Here is a 25410-nt window from a genome sequence, read left to right as displayed (position 1 = left end):
TGGTGATGCCACCCAACCATCTCATCCTTTGTCGTCCCCTTCTCCTCCTGTCTTCAATCTTTCCCAGCATCAGGGTCTTTTCCAATGAGTCAGTTCTTCGCATCAGATGGCCAAAGTATGGGAGTTTCAGCTTCAGCATCAGTCCTTCCAATGAATATTCAGGATGGATTTCCTTTAGGATTGACTGGTTTGATCTCCTTGCAGTTCAAGAGACTCTCAAGAGCTCTCTCCAATACCACAGTTCAAAGGCATCAGCGCTTCGGTGCTCAGGTTTCTTTATAAGCGCTTCGGTGCTCAGGTTTCTTTATAGTCCAACCCTCACATCTGTACAGGCAGTAAACACTGTTGCCACAATCTATAAAAGTAAGCCTCAAAGTATACATTAAACCTGAGAAGTGTGACTACCTGCTAAATAGAGGAGTTAAATAAGATCAAGACTCAACACGATAACCAAAATATCCAGGATATAATAAAAAAATTATCCCTCATCATACCAAAAACCAGGAAAACCACAATTTGAATGAGAAAAGACAATCAACTAATGCCAATGCCAAGCTAAATTGGCAGTTAGAATTATCAGGCAAGAATTTTAGAGCAGCCATCATGAAAATGCTTCACTAAGCCAAGCAATTACAAGTTTTCTCCAAGAAACAAGAAATGGAAAAACCTCAAAGAAGTTTTGTAAGTTTTTTTAATAAAAATTTTTCTATAAAGAAAAATATTTTCTACAAAGTAAAAATTATACCCACAATTGTTGAGTTTTTTTAATCATAAATGGATGTTGAATCTTGTCAAATGTTTTTTTCTGAATCTATCGAGATGATCACATGGTTTTTACCCTTCATTTTGTTCTTTCACATGTATTACAGTGACAGATTTGTAGATGTTGAATCCTTGCATCCCTGGAACAAACCCCACATGACCATAGTGTAGGACTCTTCTAATGAATTGTTGAATTCAATTTGTTCATATTTTGTTAACAATTTTTGCATCTATGTTCATCAGGGATATTGGCCTGTAATTTTCTTTTCTTGTGGCATCCCTGTCTGGTTTTGGTATCAGGATATTGCTATCCCATGAGTTTGGGAGAGTTCTCTCCTATTCTGTTATTTGGAAGAGTTTTAGGAGGTTTGGTATCAATTCTTCTTTGAATGTTTGGTAAAATTCACCAGTGAAGCCATCCGGTCTGGACTTCTGTCTGTTGGGAGATTTTTATCATGGCTTCAATCTCCTTACTGGTAATCAGTCTGCTCAGATCTTCTATTAATATTTCATCATGACTAAGTCCTGGTATGGGCTTCCCTGGTGGCTTTCAGACAGTAAAGAATCTGCCTGCAATGTGGGAGATCTGGGTTCAATCCCTGGGTTGGGAAAATCCCCTGGAGGAGGACATGGCAATCCACTCCAGTATTCTTGCCTGGAGAATCCCCATGGACAGAGGAGCCTGGTGGGCTACAGTCCATGGGGTCACAAAAAGTTGGACGTGACTGAGTGACTAAGCACAGCATAGCACAAGTCATATGTTGTTAGGAATTTATCAATTTTTTCGAGGTTGTCCAATTTGTTGGTGTATACTTGTTCATAGCAGTCTCTATTGTTGTATAATTGTTCATTGCGGTTATGGTTTTTTGTACTTCTATGGTACCTCCTCTTTCATGAAATTCTGATCTTATTTATATGTTCTCTGTTTTTCTTGGCAAGTCTAGCTAAATGTTGGTAAATTTTGTTTACCTTTTCAAAGAATCCAATCTTAGTTTCATTGATCTTTTCTATTGTCTTTTTAACCTCTATTTCACTTATTTCTACTCTAAGCTTTGTTATTGCCTTCCTTCTACAAACTTTGGGCTTTCTTCTCCTTTTTGTTGTTCCTTGAGGTATAAATTTAGGTTGTTCAAGATGTTTTTTTCCGCTTGAGATAGATATCTATTGCTATAAACTTCCCTCCTGGTAATGCTCAGCTGATCGCAGCACTACAAGTGTCGGCAGCCATCACAGGGCAATAGAAGAGACCACAATGAGAATGACTGGCTCCAAACAAGATCTGATGAGCTGGACCAGCAGTACAATGAGATAAACAAGAGAGAAGGAGAAGAATATCCAGTTGAAGAGAAGAGTTGAGGATCTGGAGTCCAAGAAAAAGAGATGAAGCTGAAAGACCTCTGAAAACAAAGTGAAATCACACCTCCACTCATGTCAGAGTGTGAGCACATCTCTGAGAAGTTACAGGCAGCAGAGAGAGACAGCAGGAACCTGGAAGACGAGGTGGGTTCTCTGAAGACAGACATCGAGGAGAGCAAGTACGGACACCACCTCTTGAAGGTGGAGCCGAAGAGCTTCCTGGAGGCGCTGCGTGGGAAGATCTAGGCCCTGCAAGGCTTCCACCAGGGCCTCTCCAAGCTGGGGGCCAGCAACTAGGGCTGCTCCTGAGTCCCCAGTGTGTGTGAGAGAGGGGGCGTCTCTAGTCGTAGCACTAGGATGTCCTCTTATTTGCGTTGCTTCTGTAAATGCAGGTGCAGTGTGTCATGCTTCCAAACCAGAGGTGCTGTCCACTCTCTCCTCCCCAGAAGTGAAATCTCTCTTCGCTTCTCTGGCCTTATGAGGTTGTAGATAACTGAATGATTCTGACTCAGGAATCCAAAACTAGGTCTACCTTAAACATTTATGCTGTCAAGGCAGGGATGTTTATATCTTTCTTAAGGGTTGTTGCAACCACATTAACTGAAAAAAAGGCTCTTCTAGTCCAAATATGAATACCTTCCTTGGCCACTTTCTTTTTTTGAGTAGTGTTCAGAGTATTCGAATGTCCATCAGGCACCAGTGCGTGGGGATGTGGTGACAGCAACTTCCCTCTCAGTACACATGGAGATGTTTCAAAACAACGACTTAGTAGAGATTTGTCCCAAGAAAGAAAACAAGTTTCTGGTGGGTGTGTTTTTTGGCACAGGAATTGCCTGCATTCACTCTGCCCACTTCCACCCGCCCCTAGTTTGTAGGGTTGTGACAATTTTCTTTATCTTGGTTTCATTTCTGAGCAGATTACAATGCTGTGGGGACACTACACAGTGAGGGTGCCTAACACAGTGCCTGGCACAAAGTAGGTGCTTAGTAAATGTTTGTTCAATTAAACATATGAAAAGAAAACGTCCCTCTTAGAACTGCCTTTGCTGTATCCCATTAATTTTGGTATGCTATTCAGACATTTTTATTTTTGTTTGTCTCAAGGTATTTTTTTAATTTCTTCTTCAATCCATTGGTTGTTCAGTAGCATGTTGTTTAATATCCACATATTTATGAATTTTCCAGTTTTCTTCATGTACTTAATTTCTAGTTTCATACCATTGTGCTTAGAAAAGGTGCTTGATGTAATTTCAGTCCTCTTACATTGATTAAGTCTTATTTTATAGTCTAACATACAAGCTATCTTGGAAAATGTTCCATGTGCACTTAAGAAGAATGTGTATTCTGTTGCTTTTGGATGGATTGTTCTAAAAATATCTGTTAAGTCCATCTGCTGAACATGTTGCTTAAAACCAATGTTCCCTTACTGATTTTCTGTGTGGAAGTAAGTGGGGTATTAAAATCCCCTAGTACTATTGTGCTGCTGTCTATTCCTCCTCTTAGGCCTGTTAATATTTACTTTATGTATTCGGGTGCTCCTGTGTTCAGTGCATATACAATTGTTATATCCTTTTGTTGGACTGACTCCTTTATCATTACACAACACCTTTGTCTCTCATTACAGCCTTTGCTCTAATGTCTCTTTTGTCTGACATAAGTTTAGCTATTCCAATTTTCTTTTGGTTTCCACTTGCATGGAAATATCTTTTTCACATCTCTTCACTTTCAGCCTGTGTGTCCTTACATTTAAAGTGAGTCTGTTCTTTGGACTCTATGGGAGAAGGCGAGGGTGGGATGTTCTGAGAGAATAGCACTGAAACATGTATATTGTCAAGTGTGAAACAGATCGCCAGTCCAGGTTGGATGCATGAGACAAGTGCTCGGGGCTGGTGCACTGGTATGACCCAGAGGGATGGGATGGGGAGGGAGGTAGGAGGGGGGTTCAGGATGGGGAACACATGTAAATTCATGGCTGATTCATGTCAATGTATGGCAAAAACCACTACAATATTGTAAAGGAATTAGCCTCCAACTAACAAAAATAAATGAAAAAATAAAAAATAAGTAAATAAAAACCATCCTGTTTTTTAGGGCAGATGTATGGAGAGAGTAGCATGGAAATTTATAATACCATGTGTAAAATAGATAGCCAAAGGGAATTGCAGTATGATTCAGGGAACTCAAACAGGGGCTCTGTGACAGGCTGAAGGGTGGAATGGGGAGAGAGAAAGGAGGGAGGGAGGTGCCGGAGAGAGGGGGCATGGGTGCATCTATGGCTGATTCTTGTTGATGTGTAACAGAACACCAAAAAATTCTGTAAAGCAATTATTATTCAATTAAAACATTTTTTTTAATGTTGAAAAATAAAAATAAAAACAAAAATAAAGTGAGTCTGGTAGGAAGCCGAGAGATGGGTACTGGTTTTTGTTGTGGTTGCTCATTTGTTTTTTCAGCCACTCTATGTCTTTGGAGAATTTAGCCCACTTATAAATTTTATTGACAGACATGTGCTTATTGTCATTTTGTTAATTGTTTTCTGGCTCTTTTTGTAGTTTCTCTGTTCCTTTCTTCTCTTTGAGAGGACTCAAAAAAAGTCTTCTTTTGTGACTTTACTTCTTAAGTAGTATGCTTATATTCCTTTCTCTTTATCTTGTGTATTTCCTGTAAGTTTTTGCTTTCTGGTAACCATGTTGCTTACATATAACAACTTATATCCTTAACAGTCTGTTTCAAGTGGATTAACAACTTATGTTTGAGCCCATTCTAAAACTCAACATTTTTGTACTTTGTCACCCTTGGCTTAATATTTTTGATGTCACATTTTACCTTGTGGCTCAGCTGGAAAAGAATCTGCCTGTAATGCGGGAGGCCTGGGTTTGATCCCTGCGTTGGGAATATCCCCTGGAGAAGGAAAAGGCTACCCACTCCAGTATTCTGGCCTGGAGAATTCCATGAACTGTATAGTCCATGGGGTCGCAAAGAGTCAGACACAACTGAGCGACTTGCACTTTCAATGTATCCCTTAGCTAATTACTAAACTCATTTTTACTACTTTTGTCTTTTAATCACCATACTAGCTTTATAAGTAATTAAAACACTACTATCTATTTACCCTTACCAATGAGATTTACACTTTCATATGTGTCCTTTCACTACTTAGCAACCTTTCTTTCAGCTTAAATAAGGTCCTCTACCATTTCTTGTTTAGTGGTAATGAACTCCTCTAGCTTTGTTTATCCATAAAACTCTTCATTTCTCCTTCAATTCTGAAGGATAACCTTGCTGGGTAAAGTGTTCCTGGTTGGAGGTTTTTTCCCTTTCATCACTTTGAATATATCATGCCACTCCCTTCTGGCCTGCAAAGTATATGCTGAAAAAATCTAATGATTTTTTTTCCTCTCTGCTTCATGTAGTCTGCTGTTGAACACTTCTGATGTACTTTTTCAGTTCAGTTATTGTATGCTTCAGCTCTGTTATTTTTTTTTAGAATTTTTTTATTGGAATATAATTAATTTATGTTCAATGTTGTGAGCTCTGTTATTTCTATTTGGTACTTTCTTATATTTTCCATCTTGTTGTTGAACAACAAGATGTGAGAACACTGTGTCCATCCATTCTTCTCCCCAGTTCAGTGATCATCTTTATGACAATTACTTTGAACTCTTTATCAGGTAAATAATTAAATACTATTTAATTATTTAATTAAAGCTTTTTTCTGAGGTTTTGCCTTCTTTCATTTGAAAACTATTTCTCTGTTGCTTCATTTTGCTTGACTCTATGTGTAAGCTTCTATCCAATAAATAAAACAACCACTTCTCCTAGTCTTGAAAAGAGCTACCTTGTATAGAAGAGAAATCTTGTTCAACCCTGACCCAACTTTTTGTTGTCTCTCAAATTTTGTGCTTGTCCAAACAGCCTATTACATTTTTAATAGCTCCCAGTAGTTGAGAATGTGCCAAGACAAGTCAATGTCCCAAAGAAGAGGATCTCTGTACCTAGGTTCATGCTGGCTGGAAGCCAGACCCTCAGGTAACAGTTTTTAAAATACACAAGTACACACAGTCCTGTGGAACTGCAAGAGTGAGCCGCACTGGCCACCAGAGTTAGGTGATCTGAAGTTATCCCCTGGGCCACAGCCACAAAAATCAGGGCTCCAGATGAGTGTAACTCTTTTCTTGGTGACTCCAGTGAGCTGAAGCAAGACAGATGGAGAGTGTCAAGATGGTGACAACAGCCTACATTCCTTGAGAGCAGCTCTGTAAGCCACAAAATGTGTGCCAAACCTGAAGTTTGCCCCTCAAGCTGATGCTCTAAGAGAAGCAAAGAAGCCTTTTTCACAGCAAGGCTGGAGGAGGCGCCTCAGTTCAGTCTGTGCAGTGTCCTGGGAGTAGCAGCCTCACAAGAACCATCTCTCCAACTGCCACAATCCTGTGGGACCCAGGAATAAAAGCCCTCCTGCTCATCAGAACCGGGTGATCAAGAGGTGCTTCCTGGGTGGGTCAGTCACAGAAAAACGGGCACCAAACATAAAAACAAGGGCACTAATGCAGGTAAAGATCCCCCCACTCCCTGCCACCAGAAGACATGGCTGCTGTAGCATGGCAGGGGGTAAATAGAACATCCACCCTCCGAGGTCTCTGGAAAAGATTACAATTAGCTCCTAAATCTAGCACTTTTGCCTGGAAAATCCCATGGACGGAGGAACCTGGTAGGCTGTGGCCCATGGGGTTGCTAAGAGTAGGACATGACTGAGCGACTTCATTTTCACTTTTCACTTTCATGCATTGGAGAAGGAAATGGCAACCCACTCCAGTGTTCTTGCCTGAAGAATCCCAGGGACGGGGGAGCCTGGCAGGCTGCCGTCTATGGGGTCGCACAGAGTCGGACACGACTGAAGGGACTTAGCAGCAGCAGCAGCAGCCCCTAAATGCATATCTAATTAGAAACCTGCCCCTTAGGCCTCAGTCATGATGATTAGCTAACAGGTTTTCTTCATAGAAAGGCAGAGCACCTGGGTCTATTACTTTTTGCTCTGCCTGAGGGTGGCTGTTTAAGAACTCTTTCTCCATTGCTTACAATCTTCAAAAAGATATATGTTCCCTCATGTTCACTGTAGAATTATTTACAGTAGCCAAGACAAAAAAAACAACCTAAGTGTCCACTGAGATGAATGGATAAAGAAATTGTGATATATACATCTGACGGAATATTATTCAGTTATAAAAAAAGAATGAAATCCTGCCATTGGTTGACAACATGGATGGACCTCAAGAGCATTACACCAAGTGAAATAAGTCAGAGACAGGAAGACAAATACCATATAATGTCTCTTATAAGTGGAACATAAAAAAAAAAGCTCAAGGATACAGAGAACAGATTGGTGGTTGACAGAGGTGGGGTTAGGGGTAGGAAAAAATTTTTTTATTTAAAAAAATTAATATTTTCTGTAAAGTATAAATTATAGAACTGAAAAATACACTAACCAAATTAAAAACTTTCCTGAATAAACTCTCCAGTAGATTGGAGATGACAGAGGATAGAATCAGTATACTTAAAGAAAGATCTATAGAATTTACTCATTCTGAACAACAGGCAGAAAATAGACTGAAAAATAAAATGAACAGATCTATGGAATAAGGACACAAGATTCAACATTCATATTGCATCATTCTTATTATATTAGAAGGCAGGAAGAAAGAATATGGGGCTGAAAAAGTAATTTAATATATGGCGTCTTTTTAAACATCCCAATTTTTACAAAAGAGATAAATGTACAGATTCAAGAAGCTGAGCAAACCCCAGATAGGAAAAACCTAAAAAGAGCCACACCAAGACATCATGACTAACCTTCTGAAAACAAAGAAGAAATCTTCAAAAGAGTCTGAAACAATAAATTTCTATAGAGGAATATCATTCAAATGCCAGCAGATTTCTCACCCGAAACCCTGGTGGCTCAGAAGTGAGTGGCACAATATCATTTTTCTTTTTTGTTGTTGTTGTTTTATCATATTATTTTTCATGTGCTGGAAAAAAGGGAATAGTCAACTGCAAAATCCAGTGAAATTACCCCTCAGGAATGCAGGGGAAATAAAAGTATTCCAAGATGAAGAAAAACTAAGAGAATTTGTTGCTATCAGATCTAACTTTAAAAATGGCTAAAGGAAGCTCTCCAGATATAATGACAGTAGAAGGCAAGGACCTTTTTCAAGAAAAGAACAATGGAGAGGACAAATATAAAGAAAACAGGGAATCCCTGGTGACCCAGTGGTTAGGACTCTGCGTTTCCACTGCCAGGGGCTGGTTTTGATCCCTGGCTAGGGAACTAAGAGCCTACAAGCCATGTGAGGTGGCCAAAAAATAAATAAACACAATAGACTACTTCACTGCATGAATTTCTTTAATAACATTTCATGGCTAAAGTAAAAATCCTAATACCATCTGATGTGGTTTCTCAATGTAGAGAAAATACTGAAGACAAATGTATTTTAAAACTTAGAAGAATAAAGAGACATTAACAAAAGTAAAATGGCTAGACTCAAAGTGAGAAAATGTCAACACCACTGGACCAGTTATATATGTGTATGAGATACTTAGGGCAATCACTAAATAAAACTATAGAAGGCACTATATAAAAAAATGTTACAAATAAATCAGAGTAGACTTATTAAAAAGGTTCAAGAAATGAAAAGAAAGCCAATGAAAAAGAAACAGAGGAATGAAAAAAGAAACAAAAACAGAAAAGAAATATTAAAATGACCAACAAAAGCCTAATATACCAATGATTACTTTAAATATATTGGTCTAAATACACCAATTAAAAGACAGAGATTGGTAGAATGGATTTAAAAAACATGACCCAACTATACACTGTCTACAAGGACCTTAGCTCAAAACAGAATGATACTGAAAGCATGAATTATAAAAAAATTTTAATAAATTGGACCTTGCCAATATTAAAAACTTTAGCTCGGAGAAAGTCTGTGCTAAAAGATTAAAAAGATTTAATCACAGACAGGGAGAAAATATTTGCAAATCACATATCTGACAAAGGACTTTTACCCAGACTATATTTTAAAAATTTAAAACTTTTAAAACAATTAGTCCAATTAGGAAATAAGCAAAATATTTGACAGACATTTCACCAAAAAATATATGGATGGCAAAAGGCACATGAAAAGATGTTTACCACAGTTAGCCATTGGAAAAATATAAATTAAATCACAATGAGAAACCAGCACCCACCTATTAGACCAGTTAAAATATAAAATATTGACAGTGCCTAGCACTCACGCATGTTAATTTCCTACTGCTGCTTTTAACAAATTACCACAAATTTAGTAGCTTAAAATAACACATTTGGGGCTTCCCTGGTGGTCCAGTAGTTAAGAATTTGTTGCCAATGCAGGGTACATGGGTTCAATCCCTAGTCTAGGAACTAGGATCCCACATGTCATGGGGCAGCTGAGCCTGTGAGGCATGACAATTGAAGCCTGTGCACCCTAGATCCTGTGCTCCGAAATGAGAAGCCATCACAGGAAGCTTGCGCCCTGCAACTAGAGAGGCCCTTGCCCGTCGCAACTAGAGAAAGCCTACAGGCAGCAACGAAAACAGTGCAGTCAAAAATAAATAAATAACTTAAAAAAAAATGGCATGGTTATTTTCTCAGAGTACTGGAAGTCAGAAGCCCCAGATGGGTCTCGTGGGGCGAGAAGCAATGTTGGCAGGGCTGTGTTCTTTTCGAGGCTCTCGGAGAGAATCCTTTTCCTGGCCTTTTCCAGCTTGGAGAGCCCGACGGCATATTTTGGCCCACAAGCCCCCACCACCCTCATAGGAAGCAATGGCTGGTCATTTCTTCCCGTCATTAAAGCACTCTGACGTGAACTCCCCTGCCCCCATTTCCAAGCCTGAGGGAGTGTCGGTGGGCAGTGTGGAGCGAAGGGGTTTGCAGTAGCTGGCTCCACCCACCTGCTGTGGCCACAGCTGCCCAGATGCCACCTGCTAAATCTCACTTCCAATACCTGCAATGAATTTTAAAAATTTTTAACCGATATGGAATTTCGCTTTGGGAAGATAAAGAAATTCTGGATGTGGACAGTGGTGATGACTGCAGACCCATGTGAATGCACTTGATGCCATGGAACTGCACGCTTCAACACGGGTAAGATGCTAAATTCTACATCATGCACGCTGCTGCTGCTGCTGCTAAGTCACTTCAGTCGTGTCCGACTCTGTGCGACCCCATAGACGGCAGCCCACCAGGCTCCCCCATCCCTGGGACTCTCCAGGCAAGAACACTGGAGTGGGTTGCCATTTCCTTCTCCAATGCAGGAAAGTGAAAAGTGAAAGTGAAGTCACTCAGTCGTGTCCGACTCTTAGCGACCCCATGGACTGCAGCCCACCAGGCTCCTCCATCCATGGGATTTTCCAGGCAAGAGTAATGGATTGGGGCCCCATTGCCTTCTCCGCTATATCATGCATATGGTACCACAATAAACATGTTAAAAGGTGTGGTCATCTTCTTGCCTTGAGGTCAGGAGACGAAGGCCTGAGGCGGTGGGGAGGAGAGTAGAGGGAGGAGGGAAAGGATGGGAGCAGAGGGGAGATGGAAGCAGCGGGGAGAGGAGAAGAGGGGAGAGAAAAGTGGAGGTGGGGAGTGGGAAGCGGAAGGGAGAGAAGGATGAAAGCAGAGGGGAGAGGGGAGCGGAGCGGGGAGGGGAGCAGAGGCCAGGGACTGGTTGGGGAGACTCACGGATGCACCCACCTCTCCAGGTGTGAAGGCGATGGTGACGGGGGGCAAGCTTGGGGTCACGATGTACCTTTTGGGGTCACAGGTACCTTTTCAGGACCTGTCACCTGGCACAGACTTTCAAGACCTGGCCTTGTTGGGCCCTCATCGCCACATCCCTGGCCCCAGGCCCAAGGGTGTGTGGGGTGCCTGCCCACACCCTGGCCTGCCCCAGATCTCTGGGCTTCACGTGAGTCACTAACCCAGGGAGCTGGGGGTCCCACAGACCTTGTCGCTTGTTACTAACCATAAACACGGGATGTGCTCTTGTGACTGTCACTGGGAGACGCTGATCTACGGAGTCCGAGGATGTCCCGATGGTGTCCAGTCCAACGGAACGCGATAGAATGTTCCAGAAATACCACCTGCATCCCCCTAACCAAGGACTTGAACACACGAACCCTCTCCTGTCACTGGGGTGAGGCACTCAGACAGAGCAGGGCCCACTGTAGCCCCTGGGATAGTCGGGTTGGGCAGGAACCCCAGGGGAGGTGTCGCAGCAGGTGGAACAGGCCAGTGGGATCAGAGTTCCCGTGGGGAGGGGTGAGCCCTGCTACCCTCTCCACCAGAGGAGGCCTCTGACGGTGTCCCAAGGAACCCCGTATCCAACCTCTTGATAGGAAAGTGGTCCAGAAGCTAGGAGGGGGCCCAAACTCCCCACCTGCCTGCTGCTTGCTCTCCCTTTTTCCTTCCTTCCTCCCTCTTGGACCCTGAGTGTCTTGAAATGAGGTAGAAGGAATCTGGAGCACAAAAACGCAACCTCCCTCTCTAGCAAGCACCACCAGCCCTCTCCTGAATGAAGGCAGGCGAGGGCCAGCACATTGCCAGTGGGCCCCAAACACACTGCTAACCCAATGGTTGGATCCAGGGTGCTCCGCCAGGGTGGGTGGACAGCACTGCTCAGACTCTGGGAAGCATCTGGATTCCCACCTAGTTTCTGGCCCTGTAGGTCACATCTTAAGTCCTCCCAGCTGCTGGTACTGATGCTGGAATGAACCACTGATGTGTGTGCTGACACCCCCGGAAGGAGCTGGCGCAAATCCCACACTCAGGGTGGCTCCTGTGGATGCTTTGTGCTCAACGGATGGGGCTGTTTACGAACACAGCTTGTGTGGGGCTCAGCAGTGCCCTCCTCTCCCCTCCTTCCTGCCCCTGCCTCTGTTTCCCTTTGCTGTCCTCTGCCCTCTGCTGGCACCTCGCACCTTGGACTGTGGTCTCCCACCCTGGGTCCTCTGCACCAGCCTGGCCCTGATGGGCGGTCATTGAGAATGCTGGCACCTGCCCCACCTGAGGGCCCGCTTTGCAGCCCCTCCCTGGCCTGTTAACCCCAAACCCTCTGTGGGCACTCTAGGCCAGACACACCCTCTTTGGGGGCTGCTGACTCCCCATGCCACACCTCTGCAGTCCGGGCCCCCCAGGGGACACTCTAACCCTAACACGATGTTCCTGACCCTGGTCCCTGCAAGGTCATAACCTGAGCAGCTTCCCAATGACCCTGTCCCTCAGGCAGCAGGCTGGCCATCCCTGCAGGAGGGACCTCTGCCAACTGCCCACCCCCCACCATTACTCCGCTGTGGCCTCTGAAGTGCCCTCTGGGGCCTCTCTCGGAGTGTCTGGGCTGTCAGGGTTTCAGTGGGTGAATGGTGCTGGGCGGTGCTTTGCCCCCCTTCAGCATCTATATGCAGAGCCAGACCATCTCTGGGGCGATGCAAAAGTCCAGAGGGAGGGGGTTCCACTGGGAATGGGGGCACGAGTGGGGCCAAGCTCACGCCTCAGTGGTGACGCTTTCCCTGTGGCCATTGTACACGGGGAGTTTGAGCCAAAATCTCCAATGCCCCAGCCAGCGCTGGCCAAAAGCCTAGGATCCCTCCCAAGAGGAACCAGGACAGAGGTGATTGAACGTTTGGCCTGAACTCCCTGGAGAAGCCCTGACTCACCCTCAGGTCCAGACACCTCTCTTGCAAAGGCCTCCTCCAGAAACGACAGGCCTGGGCCTGCTCTGCGGGAGGATGGCCACCTCAGGCCCACGGGTGCCCTGTGAACAAGTGGTGTCACCCTGCTTCACCAGGTTGACCCCTCTCAGCACCACCAAGTCTGAGTCATAATAGCCAGACTCTCCCAGCAGGGGCTGGAGGGTGTGATTCCAGCCCTCCCCTCCCCACGCCAATGGCAGCAGATGCCAGATTCTGCAGAACAGGGCAGGGAGTGGCGTCCAGCCTAAGGCTCCAGGGGCAGGGAGATCTAAGGCCCCACCTAGCATCTGAACTTTCTTCCCTTTGAAAGCAGGCTGGTGACCCAACCTTGAGTTATGAAGAATAAAACTAAGGATGTAGATAGAGCAGATAAAACCAAGCTCCTATGGACAAGCCGAGGGGTGAGCTGAGCCTGAAATCACAGATTATTCTTGTCCTCACCCCTGAAGTTGTGATAGGGACCTGAAGGAGAGGCCTTGGGATCCCTAACCATTTCCAGGGGGCATCAGCGAGCTAAGCGACAGCGCACCAACCTTGTGTCCAGGAGAGGTGTGCCTGGGAGCAGCCAGGCTTGGACAACCTGATTCCCAGGCCACGGGGGACCAGTCCCATGCGTGCGCCACTGTCCGGGGCAGCTCTGCTCCGAAGCCTGCCCTCTGTCCAAGAGGCAGAGAGTGCTTACCGAGGACTGCTTCCACGCCCACACTCCACTCTTTATTCACGGAAACAACTTGTCCGCCCTGGGTTGAGACTGCTGCCAGCTGGCCGCCTGGGGAGCAGATTGGAGGTGGGTTTGGGTCTGTTCCTCAGACTGTACTCGGAGTGGTCAGGTCTCTGCAAGGCAGCTGCCACCTCCTGGACACATTTGCACACAAAATGCTCCTGACTTCTCCCTCCTGCACACTTTGGAGGCAAACTGTTGAAGATGGCGCTGTCCTTCCTGGCAGGTTATTTCTGCCCTGGGAGTTTGCTTGGTAATTTCACTGTTGGACTGTCTATATACTTCCTTCACTCAAGAAATACCCACCAGGTTCTGGAATGGGGGTGGGGGAGGGAGGCCACACTGGAGAGCCTGCGATGTGACTGAGGCCCAGGACGTGCCACAAGCATGGCATGCCTGGAGGGGTGCAGGCACTGCAGCTAAACGGGGCACTAAGGACCCCCTGGCTGAAGTCTTTTGAATCCTGCTTGGAAATGGATGTCAGCTCTAGAGCTACAATCTTTTTTCCTGATCGAAAGCTTATTATGTTTCTGAAAGCTGTGTGAAGTCTTGCCAGGATGCAGGCTGGATAAGAAACAGCTTTGGGAGCTATTTAGGAATTCCCATTTTGGTGTTTGCTGTATACATGGGCCTGATGGCTAGAATTCGGGTAATGACCACATAGTGAAAATCGTCTTGGCAGAAAATATCACACACAGACCCAGAAATGCTTAAATACAGATTTATTGCAAACCAACACCGGAGACAGGGTGATTTCGCAGGCAGGCACCCCATTTTCCTTGGACCTCAGCTGATGGAGCTCAGTGGCCAAACTGCTCCTGCCGTGTCTGAAGAGAGAAAACAGGCAGAGTGCACAGACTCCAGGGCCCAAGCCAGCAGCGAGGGGCACAGGCTGCTCACAGGATGGAAAGCCCCCTAGTCCGCCACTCCCAGACGCCAGCAAGCTGCTGTGACCCCCAGGGGGGTGGGGAGAAACGCAAACACTTGAAAATAAAATCAGGCAAAAGGAAGACAACTGACCGTGGAGTCCACAGCTCCCAAACAGCCAAGGTGCAGGCCTCAGACCCCACCTGGGGACGGGAGAGGACACCCTGGGGGTGGCGGCGGGGAGGAGACAGAGGCATGGTGCCAAGCAACGGTGCCAGAACGGTTCTCACACAGACCGGTGAGACCTCTCACTACGTGGGGCAAGTGAGATCCAGAGGATGCTGAAGGGGGGCCTCAGCAGCTCCATGACCAGCCTCAGTGACGACAGCCAACAACAGGGCTCCGTGCCCCCTTGGTGGTGCTCCTACCAGTCACCAGGTGAACACAGCTCCCATGACGGCATCAGAGCAAGCAACTGCTTCCCAGGGATGTGTCTACAGGGCCCTGTGAGCCAGAAACCTGCCCCCACACATGGCAATGCACCAGCTCCCACCCACGCAGCTGAAGGGGGAAGTTTCTAGAAGGAACGCCCCCACCCCCAGGGCTCTTCCTCCCCTAGTCCAGCACACAGAGCTCAAGGGCAGGTTCCAGGGTGCAGCCGTGCAATTCTGGGAGAGCCGCGGGAGCAGGGCCCCAAGCTCTGGGAGGCACAGCCGGGCTTCAGCCAAGAAAGGACCGGGGGCTGCAGCGAGCAGGGACACACATGGGGCCTCCTGCGGGGGCCTGGCCCAGCTCGCTCTGACAAAAACCAGTTCCCCAAGGGGAAAGTGCTAGGCCGGGTGGCAGCAGGACAGGCCACTCAGAGGACAGAGATCCTGCAGTGCCGTGCCTGAGGCCACCAGAGACTCTTCCAGCATCCAGAACCAGAGACCAGCACCCTGGTTTCCGTGGCTCCTTGACAAGGCTGAGGAAGGCAGTGGACACGTACAAGCAGACGGGCAAGACTACACAAGAACACACCCAGCAAGAGGGCAAGGCGGCAGTTTCCCCAAACTGGCCCCGAGCCCGGCCCTCAGTCTGCACATCCCTGCCTGCGCTTCCACAGCCGAGGGGCACCCACGCCTGCCCCACGCGAGAACGGCAAGCAGAGAGCAGACGAGCAGAGCAGCGAGTGGAGGCAGGGAGGGAGGGAGCGGCGAGTGGCGCCGGCAGGGCCCAGAGCGGCGCCCGCTGAGACAGCCCCTGCTCCCCCACACCCCCTCGGCACAGGACGCACAGCCCCGCCCTGCTCTGAAACAGTCTGGAGACGCAGGGCCAGGGTGGAGGCCGGGTTCACCCTTGAAAGAAAGGATGGCAAAGGTGAACTAGACAGTGAGTCCCCGGCAGGAGGGAGCTGAGGGGCATGGCTGAGGCCCCGCTTCCCTGCCGGCGAGGGTGTCCTCTCCTCCGGTCATTAAAACTGCACAGCCCCCGGGGAGATGTTGAACATGGCCGGGTCGAATCGCTGGCCTCGGAAGGGAGAGCCTTCAGCATCCCACCCCTTCTTCAGCATCTCATGGACTTTCTACAAACAGAAAATAGAGAGGTTAACTGTAGTCACCAGGCCTGCACATCCCAGAGCAGAACTCTGCTCTACTTCCTCCGGAAGAGGACCTGCCTGGGGTGACAGCAGACCCTCCGCAAGCCTGTGCTCCCCACATTCGGGTTGCCCCCCATCCTGTCCCCAGAGCAACACCGGCCATCTTCCTGGTTTGGATGCTGTCCCTGCTCACCAGGAGTATCTGTCCAGCCTCCAAATGACCTGAGGGCCACAGCCCACAAAGCTGACTGAGCTGTAAAGAAAGGGTCTCTACTCTCCTTTCAAGAGACAAGGCGCAAGGGTGGTGGTCTCCAGGCCTGTGCTCTCAGATAGTCTGGGAATGACCTAGGTTGTGACTCAAAGGGAGAGACCTCAGGATGTCTGACTCTGCACGCACCAATCACCGATCCCATAGCCACTGGGGGCAGGGGCCAAAGCTGTTATCAAAGGTGGGCTCAATCATCCCAGTCTGGACCACCAGGCTTCGGGGGCGGCAGCAGGAGGCTGCGAAGTGAGGGAGGCCCCCTGTCCCCCCAGGTCCCCACATCTGCCCTCCATGTCCTCCCTGCAAACACACTGGGCTGGAAACCCTCTCCCCTTCCTTCTGACGAGCAGCAATGAAGAGACTCACGGCCACAGGGCCAGAAAGCCCTACCCACCTCTTAACCTCTAGGCCGACAGACTGAGCTGAGGGGAAAACTCCTGGTGTCTGACAAGACTGCAGGGCTCCTGACGTGGCCTTCTCTGCCCTGTTATTACACCTAAGTGGTGCAGCAGCGAACATGTCAAAGACAAGCAGTATGTAACACTCTCGACTTGGTCCACCTGACACACACCAAGGACCTTAGAAAGAGCACCTGGCACCGCCAGCGCTGCTGCCCGCAGGCCGCCCCGAGAAGGGACCAGAGAGGCCCAGGCCCTGGCCACCGGGTGACTCCGGGTGCCAGCAGTCACAGGGTGACCTGCAGCCCATCCCACCTCCTCCAGCGCGTGCCCACCGCCCACTCTGAGCCTCCTCCTTCTCAGTCTCACTCCACGCCCCTCTTCTGAGCATCCTGAGACAAACCCTCTCCAGTGAGCTCCGACTTGAGACACACCCTCTGAGTTCGACCCACGGCGATGCCCTGTGCCCCAGCCTCGTCATGGGCAGTCTGACGGGCCCTCTTGCTCCAGCCCCACAGGGTCCTCAGCCCGCTCCCCACGCTGGTGCTGCCCCAGGCCCCTCACCTCCTACTTTCTTAAGCCACCTCTCCTCCCACCACCCTCATCCAGCCACCTGCAGCCGTGCTGACTCTCTTCTCCTTGGGACGCTTTCCTCCGGGGACCACGGTGACTGTGCAGGGCTTCAACACCACAGAGACCAGCTGCCTCACCACTAGGCCACGCGAGCTTTGCCGGCTCCTCATGCCTCCACGCTCTTCTCTCAGTTCCGAACCGGCTCCCCACACTGCGTGTCCCTCAAGGCCCCGTGTGCCAAAGACAGTCCAGGGGGAAGCCTGGGAGGCCAGGCCCCATATGCAGACATTCGTTCCCAATCCCTGCTGAGCCCAGAGGAGTCCCAGACAGCAGTGCTGGTGCCCCTGCCTCTCCTAACACGGCCCTGAGGCGCCGGGCCGTCCAGGAGCAGGTCAGCTGGACAAGGGGTCACCACTGAGTCCCACCACCTGCCCCACCATCCAAGGGCTCCCACGTGTCCACTGAAGGTCTCCACAGGGCACTGCACTCAGCCAGGCACTCGTGCCATCACGGTCAGCACTGCCGGGCCCATGGCAAGTCCCGCCAGAACCACTTCCGACCACGGAAGTCTTTCCATCAGACCAGTGTCTTCTGGTTTCTTCTTCAGATGCTTCTTGGATCGGTGGATCCCAGCCCTGAGCTCATCAGCAGGGACCTCTTGCTTCTTATTTAGACCTCATGGCTAAATGCCTGCCAACTCTGGGGCCAGACACCCAAACTTTAAACAGTTGCCCAGGGCCCTCTCCAATCAGGCTGGTGTTCAGACTGCTCTTTCATCTGGTGGCTGCAGGCAAATGCAGCATTAACTGGATAAAACCGCCATCTAAACGTGCACAGAGGTGGTTGCACTCCACATCCTGTGTTAGGCCAGCTCGGGGATTACAGCCTGAGACCACTTTCCACAGATGAGACCACCAGGTGCCTGGGAGCCAATGGTCAACCACAGTCCTGGCCTCCAGCCGCATAAGCCCAGGGAAGGTTGGCAAACCAGATCAAGAGACAATTCAGAGACTCAGGGAGGGACGACAGACAAGCCTGACACCAGCTCCGGGTTCAAACCCCACCCTGCTGCCAGACCAGCTACAGGACCTTGAACATGTGCTGTGACCTCTACACCTCAACCCCCCTCTCAAGTCCCCATGCGGTTTACTTGGGACACTGAGACTGGAACTCTCCTCTAAACAGCCACTCTTGGGAGTATCAAACAGGAGAAAGACAGCACATGTCTAATCCTCGTCTCTGCCACCACAGGCTCCAGATGAGTCTCCTCTCCAGTCACTGATGTCCTCCAGGCTTCTGTGGCTGCTGGCCAGCCACACTTCTCAGGTCTCTGACTTCGAAAGTGATTTGGAAGAATTTTCTTCCCACTGGTCCTTTGTGATCAAACCTGCACTGGACCTGAGGCAGGGTGGTGCCAGGCTGTTCCTCCTGTATAGAGGGTCTTGGAGGGGCTGAGGGGATGGACAGCCCTAGGTGTGAGCTGGCGTTACCAGGACCCTCTGGACAGGCACCTCTCAGCCCTGCCACCTGGGCTCTTGGTCCAGGCACGGAACCAGAGCCCCATCCCAGGGGGTGACCAGGCCCGGGCTGCCGTGTCGGGACCCAGGAGGCAGCTGCACAGACAGCAGCATGCCCCATCCACCCCAGCTCAAGCCCCAGGAAGGGTGCGTGCCCGTACCAGCTCATGGCTCTGCGGCTTGCCCTGCAGCTTCTGGTGGTAGTCGAAGGTGAGCCTGTCGAGGACGGCGTGCTCCTCCTCGTCCACCGTGGCCATGGAGCGCTCCTTGTTGATCTTGTCGATGTCGATCTGCTCCTCGCCCTCCAGGATGGCGCTCCACCAATACTCGCCCACCTTGTTCAGGCTCACCTGGCACACGAGGGCAGAGACAGGGTCAGGGCTGGGGAGGCGGCACTGGGGACCCGGGGAATGTGGGGACACTGGGGATTCCACTCTCCAGAACTAGGACTGAGCGGTGCCTATGGTCCTTGTCCCCAGTCCTCCAGAAAAAGTGACCCCCCAGAGGCATCAGCAACCCCACCTGCTCAGTCACCAGAAGCCCAGCCTGCTCATCAGAGGGGACGTTTCCAGCTGCTCTGAGCTGCACCACCCATGGTAACTGGCCCCGTCACAGCCTCCCGAGCTGCCAAGGGAAGCTTGGGCCCAAACAGGAGCTTCTTTCAACATCCACCTGTTGAGCCCCCATCAGCTCACCACCCGCCAATGACCTTTCCTGCTTCCAAGTAAAGCAGCCAGCCTCCTGCCTGCTGGGGGTACTTGGAACACAAGGGACCAAGCATTCAGCCTGACTGACTCCCCCACAACCAGACGCCCAGGCTTCTTTGTCCCACTGTCCTCCCTGGCCTGGCCAGGGCGACCACTGCGTGACTCACTTCCTGCCCAGCCTCATGGTGTAGCCCAGAGAGGCGACAGAAGAGTCGGCGGGGCATGAGAACTGAGACAAGATGCGGAATAGCAGGAGTTGGCCTGAAGGTGAAACCAAGTACACTCATCCCAGGGACCACACAGGGAGGGCCCAGGCCACACCCCTTCCTACACCCAGCGGCTGGGTTCTTAGGGAAACTCTCTACCAGCTGACCAAGAATTGACTGAGCTGCGACCCTACCTCACACTGTCCACTCTCAGACAGGATGGAACCCCCAGTCACGCCCAAAGGGGTACAGGGGTGATAGAGATGACGAGCCCACAGCAAGAGCAGCTCTTACTCAGAGGAGCACCATGAGGACATGTGACTGGCTAGTGGGCAATCCTGACAAGTGACATCTGTGAAGATACTGCGTGCTCACAGGTCGTAAGTCAGCGTGCCCCATGGCACATGGGCTGCGGGGGGCAGTGCTGCCAGCTCCAGCCCTCTGCACCGGTGCACCAAGAGCCCCTACGGAGCCCAGGTCCAGCAGAGCTCAGCCCCAGGCGCTGAGAGCGGCTGAGGTGTGGGCGCTGACAGGGCAGGTCACACAGTGGAGACAGCTCCAGAAAACTGCGAGCACAGCCAGTACACAAGGCTGCCCCACTTCTGACCATCATGGGTGGACATGGCCGTGCAGATGGCAGGGGTGAGGTGGCAGGGGTCCTGCCCTCCTGATCAGATGAATGACCTCTACCCTGCCAACACCACGGTTTCCAGTCAGAGACTCTCTGTGTCCAGATGCTCTGCCCAGCTGCTCAGGCAGCTTTTTGCTGACTTACTCTCCTGCTTGCATGCATGGACCTAACCTGGCCCTCTAAGACCCCAGTGCCAAGCTCTGAGCCCCATCTTCATGGGACTGCAGATCTCTGGGCCAGTGCAGTGAAAGGCTTCTGAAGGGGAAACCCACCCTCTCCATACTATTCCAGGAGATCTTCTGAGGAACAATCAGCCCTCTATCCACTGACTCAACCAACTTCAGATCACAAATACTTGGGAAAGAAATTTCCAGAAAGTTCCCAAAAGCAAGATTTGAACTTGTCTCCTTCAGCAACAACTGTTTACACAGCATTTGCATTGTATTAGGTACATGCCATGAAGTATAAGAGAGGATGTGTGTAGGTTATGTGCAGACACACCATCTATATAAGAGACGAGAGCATCCTTGGATGTGGGTATCCTCAGGGGGTCCTGCAATCAACCCCCTGAGGATACTGAGAGACAACTCCACTTATAGAATATAAATCTCCAAAGAGAACAAACCCTTCAGATTTATTTTATTCATGTCTTTGTTAGTGATCACTGATCTCAGCAGTGATCTCATTATCACTGCTGAGATCTTTCTTAACGTGCATCATTAGTATTAATGCAAGCCCTACATACTGTTACCTCTACCTGGAAGTCAGCACCTCACCTGGATCGCCCAATGCCACAGGCAGAGCAGAGCCATGCTCAGGCCAACAGCCCTCGACGGCACTGTGTGGGGGGCAGCCTGCACCCCACCCTGGTGCTCTGCTGCTGGTCCTTCTTACACAAACCACAGGTGGGGTGTCTCAGTCAGGTCCACGCACACCCGGGCCTAACACGGCTCGGGGGCACCACGGGACTGATCCTGACAGGGAGCTTGGGGGGCCTCACTACCTGTGCCTCCTGCCTCCACAGAACACGTCTACACGGGCACTCTGCACACCCAACAGGCATTAAGATGAGCCTAGCACCACCTTTAAGGTGAAAGTCACATCAACGTAGAATTAGCCATTTTCAGGTGAGCAATTCAATGCACTCAACACATTCAAAGAGGCTGCCTAGCTCCAGAACATTCTCGTCATCACAAAAAGAGAACCCGTACCCATGAGCAGTCACTCCCCACTCTGCCCAAAGGCTTGCCCTCCCCCAGCCCTGGCAACAAATCATTTATTTGCCTTTTCTGGACACTTCCCAGAAACGGACCCAAAGGCTATGTGTTCCATGCCTGGCTTCTTTCACTCAATGCGATGTCATCACATTCCTGTGCTAGTGGGTCAGAACTTTATTCTTTTTCCAGGTTGAGCAATACGAAATGTAACATCCAGAGGACTCAGGGAAAATGTTCTTGGAACGGGGCTCAAGGATTCAGGTCTAAAAATAATATCTTTGATAAAGTAGTCTGACGGTTTAACATTTGTTTTGATTTTTTAACACTGTTATATTTTTTTAATTGGGTTTGTGGAGGCGTAAGCTGGCACATAGTAAAACTCACTTGTGAGAGTACGTCCGTCCTAGGAGTTTTGACAAATGCAGCCACGTAGCCACCACTATCAAGCCACACCCTAAAGTTCCTGGTTCCCTTGGTCGGTGATCCCCTCAGCCCGACACTTGCTTTGCAGTCTTGTTGGTCTGTGTCTTGGGCTGCTGTTCTCTTAGCATAGTGACCTGGCATTCAGCCACGCTATGCACGCATGGAGGGGTAACCCCTTGACACGGTGGGCTGACACACTTGTGGGTGGCCAGGTGGGCATTTCCAGGGTTCAGCAGTCACCTACCAGGCTGCCTGCAGGGCTGTGTGTGAACGTGCGTCTCACTTTCCCTTCACAGACGCCCAGCAGTGGGGCTGCAGGGTCCTACGGTAAGTGTATGTGTAACTTTATGGCCTTGCCATCTGCAGTGGAAGTGTATGTGTAACTTTACGGCGCTCCTCTCCGCAGGGGAGCTCCAGGGGCTCCACACTCTTGCCAGCACCAGCTACTGTCGATTCTTTTCAGGACCCAGTCAAATATATATGTAGTGACATGTCACCGTGGTTTTAATAGGCATTTCCTTAACAACTAACAATGCTGAGCATCTTTCATGGACTTATGTGCCATCTCATTTCTTAAAACATTTTATCTGGAATAATTTCAATCTCAAGAGTTACTGGAATTATTCAAGTACAAAGAATAGCCACACACCCTTTTCCTAGATTCACCCACTGTTAACACACTACCCCTTTTATCACATGCGTGTGTCTGCACTCACTCTGTAAGTTTATATATAATATGTGGTAAATTACAGGACATTTGTTTCAGAATCTTGGCCCTTTAACCCTAATACTTCAATGAGTGCCTCTTCCTTAAGATATGAAAGTTCTTCACTATTGGGTTGGCCAAAAAGTTCATTTGGATTTTTCTGTAACATCTTAAGGAAAAACCTGAAGCTTTTGGACAACCCAGTAGAGTTCAGCTCCCCTTCCCTCCATCAGAGGATCCAGTCCAGGGTCCCGACTACATCTTAGTGGGCCTGTCCCCTTTAACCTAGAACATTCCGCCGCTGCTGTCTTTTGTTGTTAAAACCCATTCTTCATCTGGGGTCTGTCTGGTGCTTCCTCCTGAACTCAGGGACACGCCCCCAGCAGAACCCTGCACAGGCGATGCTGTGCCCCTCCTGCGATGTCCCACCTGCAGGCACAGACATCACGTGGCTGCAGCGCCTGGGTGTTCCTCCCCCACCCCCTCTCCCCCGCAATGGCGGGGAGACAACGCTTCCAGCCCCAACAGAAGCTGTGGGAGGCCAGCAGGGGCTTTCTCTCAGCACCAGCTCCTGGATGTCCAGCATCTCAACAGCTCTCACTCGCTCCAGCCCCTGACCATGCAGCACTCGGAGCGCCCCAGCCCAGCTGGTCAGGGGTGGCTGCTGTGACCTGATAACTCACCCTCATCCCTCGGCCTTCCTCCAGGTTCCTTGTAGCAACCCGTCCCGGATCTAGAATCAGTTTCTCAGGGGAACCCCCAGAGTGCTGGCTGAACAGTTTTCCCAAAATGGCCTCGCAGAAACTTCCAACTCCACGCGGATCAGCTTACCTCAGCACCCCAATCTGTGCTGATGACTCACCGACACTCATCTCCCTCCCCTCCCCTCCCTCACAGAACCCTGTTTCTATTCAGGGAGGCAGTGTGCCCAGCAAGGAAGACGGCTCCTCGCAGCTGCCTGTACGTGGGATCAAGTTTGGGCCAAGGAGATGTGCGTGAAAGTTGCGGGTGATGTTTCAGGGGGCTGCCTTGAAACCAGGACAGAGGACAGGCAAAGACAGCAGGGGGCCTGCTCAGCTCCAGGCACTTCTGCGGCAAGGACGTGATCCCCAGCCAGACCACTGACCTCTCAGGACTTTGCCAGAGGCAGTACCATTGTGGGGAATCTCCCAGTCTTTGATGTTAACAAACTTTTTAAACTTTACCATTAAAGCGCTGAGGGCCCGACGAAGCTGGCTGTGATGGGGGCGTGGCTGGGAGGCAGTGACCACAGGCTGCCGAGCTTCCTCCACTCTCTCCTCCTACATGGGATGGAGGGGGTGCCTGCTCTGTCCACCGGGAGTGTGGTCCTCTGGTTAGGCTTGGCACATCCCTCCTGTTCACTGGGCAACTTCTCCAGAATGCTGCCGGAACATGATGCCTTAGGCCACCTACTTCTCAATACCAGGCCTCAGCTCTTCCTGGCTGGGACCGGGGATTGGCAATGATGCCAAAAATGTGACCAGCCTGAGAAACATGACGGGTCCCGGGAGACATGGGTACTGAAAGCCAAGAACTTGCACTTCACTCCCTGGACTAATTTCCAGGCTTGGGCTTTTGCCAAAATACTAACATAACTTAACCTGTGTTTTAAGCTGAACAATGGTCCCTCAGGGCCAGGAAAGGGGCAGGTGGCCACCCACGACAAAACAAAGATGGTGAACCACTTCACAGAGAAACACATATCCTCCCTAGAAAAAGGGAAAGGAACAAATGGGAGAAATGCAGATAAGTCAACAAAGACAAGTTAAAATTAACAAGCCCAGCGCTAGGGCGCAAAGGGGCCTGGTGATGTCACAGAAATCTGACATCCTTCCGGGGAGAGCCATGGCAATGGCCAAGGACAACAGTCAGCCTGTAACTCCACTTCTGAGAACTGTAATTTAAAGAAATCATCTAAATATGGGGGTGCAGCATGCATTAAAACACTCCCAGGCTCAGGCACCACACACACAGCAGTGTGAGCTTTAAGACAAGTGGACAAAGGTCTGCAAACACTGCAGCTCCTGAACTGACTTTAAATGACTCGAGTGTGGGTCGTGTCAGCATGTTAACGGGCTTCGCCTCACAAATGGCTACGAATCAAGAGACATGGAGCATCACAGGCACGAGGCCATGGCCTGCAGGCGCCCAGAGCCCAGCCATTAGCCCCACCTGCGGGGAGAAACCAGGGCAGTGAGCCGACGCGGGTTCTGGGACAGAACGAGGCACAGGGGGAGGCCCTGGTTTCACGTCTCCGTAACCAAGAAAGGAGCTTGCTTGAGAATCAAGCAGCCTCGTTTAACATTCTCAAGTGTGGGAGGGAGGGAGGCAAGAACTGTCATCCGGTTTTAGCTGCCACCCCTGCCTGCTCTGAAAGGCTGCTCGGGCGTGTCTGATGCGGATCCCGGCTCAGGCGAGGAGGGAGCAGTGGCTGGGAATCAAGGGGCATGTCTGCATCAGCCTGCCTGGGAGGTGAGGACTCAGGCCATGGGCTCTGGCGAGGTGATAGGCATCCCTGGGCGGACCCCCCTTGTCCCAAGTGGCACCCACAGAAACCGTGCCTTGTGACACAGCCTATGCGAGTGTCCCAGGGCAGCCATAACAAAGCCCACAAATGGTGGGCTTGCAAAAAGACATCCATCCTCTCTGTCTGGAGGCTGGAAGGCCTACGTCGAGGCACTGCAGGCCTGCACGCCCTCTGGA

The 25410-nt window shown here is 49.9% G+C and overlaps 1 protein-coding gene across 1 annotated transcript in view; it reads right to left on the bottom strand.

Annotated features, from left to right (window-relative positions):
- Positions 1–14304: 14304 nt before the first annotated feature.
- NUDCD3 (NudC domain containing 3) overlaps positions 14305–25410 on the bottom strand; it is a 69284-nt gene continuing 58178 nt past the window's right edge. Inside the window, exons 5-6 of the mRNA XM_043871957.1 lie at positions 18958–19146; positions 14305–16028 (exon numbers count right to left, since the gene is read on the bottom strand). Coding sequence (XP_043727892.1) covers positions 15918–16028; positions 18958–19146 — 300 coding nt within the window. The 3' untranslated portion in view covers positions 14305–15917. The remainder of the gene's footprint in view (positions 16029–18957; positions 19147–25410) is intronic.

This window comes from Cervus elaphus, chromosome 18 (genome assembly GCF_910594005.1).
Source record: "Cervus elaphus chromosome 18, mCerEla1.1, whole genome shotgun sequence".
Classification (NCBI taxonomy): Eukaryota; Metazoa; Chordata; class Mammalia; order Artiodactyla; family Cervidae; genus Cervus; species Cervus elaphus.
The sequence above is the reverse complement of the archived record's forward strand: the minus strand, read 5'-3'. Positions and strand labels throughout refer to the sequence as shown.